We start from the raw sequence: 9,078 nt of genomic DNA on the forward strand, positions 1-9,078 counted from the left end.
CATTAATTTCTGAAATTTTATTTCGAACTCTTTAATTTTTCTCAAAACCATTAAGACTTTTTTATCTCTGACGGAAAATAACATTCATTAGATAAATTTTCAATTGACTCAAATTTTCCAGCAAAACCTAACAAATTTCCAAGTGCTTACTACAAATGGAAAAATTATAATTTAAAAACGAGACAGACAAACAAGATAGAACAACTTGTTAATTACTCAATTCAAATGTGACAAAATATCAGTTATGACTAATAAGTTTTTATTATGGATTACGAAATTTTATAAAAAAAAGTAGTCCTGGTTTGGGGATCGAACCTCAAGTTTTTGAGCTGGATTTTGAATCTTATTGTTTATTTCATTTCTTTGGCACATGAACACGTGAAGTACTACCGGATTTCTCTAATTAATTAATTTTAAATGAAAATTGCCATAAAAATTAATTATGCCATAAATTATCATCACTAAATGGATCTGGTTTACATTTTTTTAGCCAAAAAAAAACATTCCTAGCCTTGAATAAAACTTGGACTTACAATCTCGACCAATGTGATTCTCTACTTTAACAAGAAATTACAATTGTAATTATTTTGATAACTTTAAAAAAAACCACTTACGTCTTGGTATAAAACAACACAATTTTACAAAATGTTGCAAACAACATGAAAGTGGTGATAATAATACTTGTGGTGGCACTCAAGTGCCAAGCTGTTAAATTTCGTAAGTTTAAAAAAAACTGGAAATTTTAAAAAATCAAAATTTTAGCTCACAGTTTCAAAACGTGCAAACGCTCGGATCCCGATTTTAAAAAATGTGTGAAAGAAGCAGCTGAATATAATATTCATCAACTAGTTCACCCTTTCAAGGATTTAAAATTGCCAGGGCTCAAACCGCTCCTTATTCCGACCCTGGTGATCGGGTCGGGAAAAAGGGCCGTTGCAGTGGAACAACGGTTCCACAATTGTAATTTACACGGGTTTGAGCACATTTCATTTCAAAAATTTGAGTAATTAATTATTTGTGTTTTTACAAAAAATTTTAACTATTTTTTTAGATTCGATTTTGAGAAAAATACTCTTAACTTTGACAGTCTTATTTCTGAAGTTACGAAAAAATGTGATTATCAATTAAGTGGGAGGGTTTTACTTTTGCCTATACAGGGCGAAGGGGAGAGTACAGTTGTTTTAAGTGAGTTACAATAATTTTTTTTTTCAAATTTTTTGTTATTTTTTTCTTTAGAAAACGTGAAAATTGCCGGATATGTGAAATACGAGACTGTGAAACGAAGCGGAAAAACATATTTGAAATTCGTTGATCATCGAATATCCCTCGACGTCAGCCATGTTTATTTCCATTTTGATAATCTCTTCAATGGTGATAAGGCTTTGGGCGATAATATCAACACAGTTTTGAATGATAATTGGCGTGAAGTTTTCGAAGACGTAAAAAGTGGTTATTCGGAAGTCATGAGTGAGATAATTCAATCATTGCTAAATAATTTTTGGTCGGTGGTTTCCCTCGAGGATGCTTTTGGAGAAAATTAATTAATTAGTGTGTACATTGTAATTAAATAAATGGGCAATAAAAACCACAAAATCACGTCATGCAATCTTTTCATTGATAGTAATGAACAATAAAATATTAAAAAACGCAAAAAGCGTCACAGGTGGTAAAAACAAGGATAATAAAATTTCAGTCTGTCATAAGAATGAATTATTTAATTACGGAAATTACCCTAAGTAGGTCGCACACAAGGTTGAATAAAGTCGTATCAGGTACATATAACACAATCCCAATTTTAATTAATTCTGATCACCTTTTAAGTGTTAAAAACATAAATATTTATCGTATTTAAGTAAATATTTTGTTAGAACGATATCGTCTAAGTGCTCAGTAAATTTACTTTCTTGAAATTGACAAACAAAAAGTCAATATTATTAATTTTTTAATGCAAAATTTGTGATTTATTTCAGTTTTATGACTAATTTTTAAGTGCAAATGCTTAATTTTTATTTGCTCATTTTTTTGAGTGACGTACAACTAGAAAATAAATTTTCTTCAAATTGATTGTTTTAGAACACTGTTATGCACATAAAACGTAATTTTTACAATTCAGCCATAAAAGAGTGGAAAAATGTTTTAAGTCAAGACACAAATGACAAACAACTGTGATTAAATTATTACTTTTTAATAATAAATCATCAAAAGTATTATGTACAGGGTGAATCAAAAGTAAGGCACAAAATTTATGTTTTTCTGATAATAAGAAAAAAAATGAAATTAAAACAAAAAAATAAATTTAAAAAAATTAAAAAATTATTGGTAACTAAACATCANAAAATTAAAAAATTATTGGTAACTAAACATCATGAAAACACTTAATTTGAAACCTAAACACAAAAAAGCTTCTTACATAAAACTTTCTATAAGTTTTTATTTATTTCAGCTTCTTTTTTTTGTATTTTTTTTGCTTTTTTGTGTTTTTTTATGTTTACTAGAAAGATAACGAAGTGTACCTACTGTCTAAAACAGTAATAGAAAATGTCGGTTGACAGTTTATTTTCGATAATTTTTTAATGCAAAATTTGTGGTTTATTTAGTTTTATGACTAATTTTGAAGTGCAAATGCTTAATTTTTATTATATTTTCTCATTTTTTTAGTGACGTACAACCGGAAAATATTTTTTTTTCAAATGAATTGTTTTAGAACACTGATGTTTATAAGTTGTGCACATAAAACGTAATTTTTACAATTCAGCCATAATTGAGTGGTAAAATATTTTAAGTCAAGAAAAAAATTACTAATAACTGTGATTAAATTATTATTTTTTAATAATGAATCATCAAAACGTGTTATATACAGGGTAAATCAAAAGTAATGCACAAAATTTATGTTTTTATAAAATTATCATTATCGTTCTGGTAATAAAAAAAAATTTAAATAAATGAAATTAAAACTTAAAAAATAAATTTAAAAAAATATTGGCTTTGTCTTTTTTTCTTGCCTTATTTTATATGGAGCAATTGTTTTTTGTACATTTTTTTTTAAATAATTAGCATGAAAACACTTAATTTGAAACATAAACACAAAAAAGCTTCTTGTATAAACTTTCTAAAGTTTTTAAAGTTTTTTTTTAAATTTTATCTTCTTTTTTGCATTTTTTTTGAATTTTTTAATATTTACCAATGTGTACTACCTATCTAAAACAGTAATAAAAAATGTCGGTTGTATATTTGGTTGTCCGTATCTAGGCGTAAAAATGTACAGGTTCGTGCCAAAAACAATGGACAAACAATGTAACGTCATTTATTTGTTACAATTTATAAATCTGTCACAGAATTATTTTAAAACAAATAATAAGTATCTAAAATTACCAGTCTTGCAACCTGCATGTCATCAAAAATAAATATCAAACATTGTTTTTCATTAATTCTTCTTTCTGTTCTTCATTCTTCCTCTCCACACTCTTCTTTGTCTTCCTTCCGCCTATATAAACATTATTATACATGAAATACTCCTGTATTTCCGCCAACTTAATCCCATGAGCTTCTGGTAGTAAAATATATGCATAGACCAGGCCTGCCAACGAAGTCACTGCGAAAAACCACTGAAGTCCCGCGACTCCATTAAACGTCTCCTTCAGCGTATTGTAACTTTGAATTGACAAAAACATGATGAAGTAGGCAGTGCTGTAGACGATACTGTGGGCCATTCCCCGGATTTCGATAGGGAACAATTCGGCCGTCATGGTCCATGGGATGGACAAGAGACCCACCATGGATGTGACCACGTATAGAAGGATGGCCACCACTGGGACCCAGTTTAATGTAGTGACACCTGGAATGGGTTTCACGGTTAACGACCAGGAAGGTCAATGATTAGCCTTGTGACAAACCTTCTTTGATCCAATAAGTGTAAAGGCCGGAGACGAACATGCAAACGGCCATCGCTGCAGAACCGTAGATTATTAGAGTTCGCCGGCCGAAGGTTTTCAACATGTAAGTGTTGATGATGGACATGAGGAAGCGGACTCCGCCGATGAGGATCGACACGAAGTAAGGGTCAAGACCGCTGCCCACCTCCTGGGGAAAAAATCGCAAAATTATATTTTTAAAATGGAAGCCGTCATTATAACGGTTATAAAACTAGAGGCCGTTATTATGACGGCTCTTTATTTGGCTTTTTAGTTTTACGTCATTAACGTGATGATAATATTAAAGTTAAACTTTTGAAAAGCAACAACTAACACTTGCAGAAGTTGAACTTGTGACAATTTCTAACAGCTAGCTAATTTTGACCGGCAATTTTTATGGAAAGTTTTTTATTTGTAATTTTGGTTCTGTTGATTTTAAAGACAGCTGGAGGCCGTTATAAAAACGGCCGGTTCTTTATTTGCCTTTTTAGTTTTATTTTAGTTATTAACGTCATTAACGTGATGATAACATAAAAGTTAAACATTTGAAAAACAACAACTAACACTTACAGAAGTTGAACTTGTGACAATTTCTAACAGCTAGAAGCCGTTATAATTTTGACCGGCAATTTTTATGGAAAGTTTTTTATTTTCTGTTATAGCCACTAACGATAATTTTGGTGTTTTATTTGATTTTAAAGACAGCTGGAGGCCGTTATAATAACGGTTAGTATTTGTTATAAAAAGTTTTCCAATTGCCTTTTTAATTCTTTTATGGTTATTAATGTCCTTAGGCCAACATAGAGCTGAAGTTTGCAAACCGAAACTTGTGATTTTTAACAGCTGGAGGCCGTTATAATTTTGACCGGCAACCCTTATGGAAAGTTTTTTATTTGTCTTTTTGCTTCTGTTAATGTTAATTTTGGTATTTTATTTGATTTTAAAGACAGGTGGAGGCCGTTAGAATAACGGTTATAAAACTAGAGGTCGTTATTATGACGGCCGGCTCTTTATTTGCCTTTTTATTTTTATTTTAGTTATTAACGTCATTAACGTGATGATAACATAAAAGTTAAACATTTGAAAAACAACAATTGCAAAAGTTGAACTTGTGACAGTTTCTAACAGGTAGAGGCCATTATAATTTTGCCCGGCAATTTTTATGGAAAGTTTTTTATTTGTCTTTTTGGTTCTATTATAGCTACTAACGTTAATTTTTGTGTTTTATTTGATTTTAAAGACAGCTGGAGGCCGTTATAATAACCGCTAGCATTTTATAAACAGTTATCCAATTGCCTTTTTAATTCTTTTATGGTTATTAATGTCTTTAAGCCAACATAGAGCTGAAGTTTGCAATTCGAAACTTGTGATTTTTAACAGCTGGAGGCCGTTATAATTTCGGCCGCTATCTGTTATAAATAATTCTTAATTTTGTGATAGCTATTAACATCAATTTTAGTGTATTATTAAGGTCTAAAAACTGTTGGAGGCCGTTATAATAACGGCCGGCGTCAAATTTGCGATAATTGTTATCGAGATAACTAACCTCAAAGAAGTTAACAGAGTAAAACAGCGTGATGTAAATCCCTGAAAACTGTTGAAACACAAACAAGCCCAGAAGAATGAGCAAAGGTTTGTATCCCGTGGGTTTTAGTAATTGTTTCACACGTGCTGTGAATCCCCCATTGTTATTTTTCGCTTTTTCTTTTTCTTCATGCTCTCTGATTAAATATTCGAATTGCACTTGGGCAAAAGTCTGATCACTGATTGGTACTCGTGGTTGGTATTTATTTAACCAGTTAATGGATTTCTTTGCTTGCTCATTTCGGCCTTTGGCTATCAACCAAGCGGGACTTTCGGGGATAAACATGACCAGAATGAAGGGAACAATGGCGTAGACGAGGCACACCCATGCTACAGTTCGCCAGTTCATTAACCAGCCTTCGAAATAGGCCAAAACGACACCTGCGAAAACAGAAATGGTTTTCACATTTTCATTTAATAAATAAAAAAGGTGAATGATTTTGTGATTTAAAAAAATGTTAATATTTTCAACATTAGACGATTTTGGAGTTTCTGAAACGACATTTTTTGTATAGGTATATCCGATTCTGACCAAAAAATCAAAAATTTTTGGTTCTTGTGAAAAACTAGTGCTGTATGTAAAATTAACCGGAGAATACGGTTGTACAAACCAATAACTATTTATGCAAAACACTGATTTTTTTGTATGTGATAGAAAATTAAATTTTCTTTCCAACGGTACCAAACATAAGAGGTTATCATCAATAAGTCCGGAGTTATTGGTATTAGACCGCTGTGGGTGCCATAAATCGACTAAAATCTTGACAAAAATCCAAAAAATTTTCAACTTTAAAATTGACCTGTTTAACCTTTTTTACAATTCTAGAGGTGTTAACAAATTTTTGCTTTTATTATTTTATAAATTGCGGAAGAACTGTGTCTCAATGATAAAATATTTTGACCTAGACCTATGTAAAATGTTCCGGAAAATCGACTGGTGTCAAGAAAACTGCAAAATTTGTAATAGTTTTGAAATTATAGTCGAATTTATATTTTTGATATTTTTAGATTTATCAGAAATTTTCTCGATAACTATTTATCGTAGAGCACTGATCTTTTTTGTATACGATAGAAAATTAAATTTTCTTTCCAACGGTACCAAATATAAGAAGTTATCTCCAATAAGTCCGGAGTTGTTGGGAATAGACCGCTCCGGGTGCCAAAAATAGACCGAAATCCCGACAAAAATCCAAAAAAATTTCAACTTTAAAATTAATCCAATTAACGTTTTTTGCATTCCTATTTATTTTATTTTATTTGATCAAGTTTTAAAAATTATGAATTTTTTGAGTTTTTGAAGGTAGTAAAATGGCAAAAGTCGCTTGAAATATGGTTTTTAGACGTAAAATTACGCGCTGAACACGATGCAACAAGTTAAAATACTCTACGACGCATAATTTTTGAGATATTGAGTAATAAAGTTAAGAATAAGGCTAGAAGAAGAAAAATTTTTGATTTTTTGTACAAAATCGGATTTGTACAAAAAATCAAAAATTTTTTATTCTTATAAAAAACTAGTATTATATGTAAAAATTTTATAAATTGAGAAAAAACTGTATCTCAATGATTTAATATTTTGACCTAAACATATGTATAATGTTCCGGGGAATCGATTGGGGTCAAGAAAACTGCAAAATTCGTAATAAAAATATTTTGATATTTTTGAATTTATCAGAAATTTTCTCGATAACTATTTATTGTCGAGGACTGATCTTTTTTGTGTATGATAGAAAATTTAATTTTCTTTCCAACGGTACCAAATATAATTTATTATATTAAGTTAATTTATTATATTTATTTATTAAGTCCGGAGTTATTGGCAATAGACCGCTCCGGGTGCCAAAATCTCGACGAAAATGAAAAAAAACTTTTAACCTTAAAATTCTTCCATATAACGTTTTTTGCATTTATAGAGGTCTTAAACACTCAAAAAAAAAATGCATAAAACGTTACTGGGTCAAGTTTAAAAAATTACGAAGTTTTTGAGTTTTTCAAGGTGAGTAAAATCATAAAAATAGGCAAAAATGCCAAATATCGACTAAAATCTTGACAAAAATCCAAAAAAGTTTCAACTTTAAAATTGATCTATTTAACCTTTTTGCATTTCTAGAAGTGCTAAAGACTCAAAAAAGTGCATAAAACGTTATTTGGTCAAGTTTTTTGAAGAGTTTTTGAAGGTAGTATTTTATTTTGTAAATTGCGACAAAACTGTATCTCGATGATATAATATTTCGGCCTGAACATATGTAAAATGTTCCGAGGAATCGATTGGCGTCAAGAAAACTGCAAAATTTGTAATAGTTTTGAAGTTATATAGTCGAATTTGTATTTCCGATATTTTTGATTTTATCAGAAATTTTCTCGAGCACTATTTATCGTAGAAGAACTGTTCTTGTTTGTATATGATAGAAAATTGAATTTCCTTTCCAACGGTACTAAACATAAGAGGTTAGCACTAATAATTCCGGAGTTATGGTGCCAAAAATCGACCAAAATCTCGACAATAAACAAAAAAAAAATTATCTTTAAAATTGATCTATTTTACGTTTTTTACATTTCTAGAGGTCTTAAGGACTCAAATAAATGCAGAAAACGACATTGGGTGGTGCCAAAAATCGACCAAAATCTCGACAAAAATCAAAAAGTTTTCAACTTTAAAATTGATCCATATAACGGTTTTTCCATTTCTAAAGGTCCTAAAGAATTTGTGAATTCTGGAACGTCTTGTAATTTTTCGCTAGCTTCCAGCACAATTCAAGAATTATGTTTTTTGACACAGTCATGTCGTAATCTCTGAAATGTGAAAGCGATAGATAGTTACCTAACGAGGTGTACGCCGGTGCAAAAGACATCAAAGATCCTCGCATATCGGCTCTAGCAATCTCAGTAATGTAGACCATGGCGGGACTAGTGCCCCAAGCTAAAATTATGCAAATTGATTTGAAAGTTTTTACTTTATTTGAATTTTCACCAGCCGCGAATCCTGTGATTATCCGCCCTATAATCATCATCAAGACGCTCTTCGACGTCGCGATGATGATCCATCCTACCACTGCAGGTATCATCGCCAATTTAACGGTATTGAGACGACCAATGCTGTCCATTAAAAAACCACAAGTAATCCCACTCACGGGAATCGTAATTGTGACAACACTGGCTGAAATGATCATCAGAATTGAGTGATTCAATCATGGGCGCCGACTACATGGGGGCACCCATTGAATAAAAATGAAAATAATGTAGTATTGGTTAAGGTAAAAAAATAAAAATATTTGGAATTTTGTGTTTATTCTAATCTTTTTTTAGTAACGTTGCATTCTTTAAAATCACTTTTAATGTCAAAGATATCTTAAATTTTCTATTTTTCTATTTTTCCCCTCGAGAAAATAGATCAAATTCAGGTTTATGTTATTCCACTTTGCTTCTCCATTTTTCAAATTAATTCAAAATTAAGCTCTTTAATTAAATAATGTACTATTGCTTAAGGTAAAAAAATAAAAATATTTGGAATTTTGTATTCTAATCTTTTTTTAGTAACGTTGCATTCTTTAAAATCACTTTTAATGTCAAAGATATCTTAAAT

General features: G+C 30.5%; 2 protein-coding genes across 2 annotated transcripts in view; one reads left to right on the top strand and one right to left on the bottom strand.

Annotated features, from left to right (window-relative positions):
• The first annotated feature begins 604 nt into the window (after window positions 1-604).
• Window positions 605-1,592, top strand: LOC123008861 (protein takeout-like). Its single transcript, XM_044404889.1, has 4 exons — window positions 605-717; window positions 763-1,003; window positions 1,052-1,185; window positions 1,237-1,592. The coding sequence occupies exons 1-4, from the start codon at window positions 660-662 to the stop codon at window positions 1,539-1,541; spliced, it is 738 nt and encodes a 245-aa protein (XP_044260824.1). The 5' UTR covers window positions 605-659; the 3' UTR covers window positions 1,542-1,592.
• Window positions 1,593-3,288: 1,696 nt separating this feature from the next.
• Window positions 3,289-9,078, bottom strand: part of LOC123008424 (facilitated trehalose transporter Tret1-2 homolog) — a 13,263-nt gene continuing 7,473 nt past the window's right edge. The window contains 6 exon segments of the mRNA XM_044404210.1: window positions 3,289-3,479; window positions 3,482-3,835; window positions 3,894-4,080; window positions 5,458-5,876; window positions 8,317-8,415; window positions 8,467-8,652. Of these exon segments, the coding sequence (XP_044260145.1) occupies window positions 3,445-3,479; window positions 3,482-3,835; window positions 3,894-4,080; window positions 5,458-5,876; window positions 8,317-8,415; window positions 8,467-8,652 (1,280 nt within the window). The 3' untranslated portion in view covers window positions 3,289-3,444.

Source organism: Tribolium madens, unplaced genomic scaffold (assembly GCF_015345945.1).
Source record: "Tribolium madens isolate multiple individuals breed KSU strain unplaced genomic scaffold, Tmad_KSU_1.1 Scaffold_71;HRSCAF=194;Tcas5.2_LG6, whole genome shotgun sequence".
Taxonomy (NCBI): domain Eukaryota; kingdom Metazoa; phylum Arthropoda; class Insecta; order Coleoptera; family Tenebrionidae; genus Tribolium; species Tribolium madens.

Bases quoted from the DNA above. Each gene is read 5' to 3' on its own strand.
- LOC123008861 (XM_044404889.1), top strand. From the start codon at position 660: ATGAAAGTGGTGATAATAATACTTGTGGTGGCACTCAAGTGCCAAGCT. The intron at 718-762 runs GTAAGTTTAAAA...TCAAAATTTTAG, and splicing joins GTGCCAAGCTGTTAAATTTC to CTCACAGTTTCAAAACGTGC. The intron at 1,004-1,051 runs GTAATTAATTAT...CTATTTTTTTAG, and splicing joins ATTTCATTTCAAAAATTTGA to ATTCGATTTTGAGAAAAATA.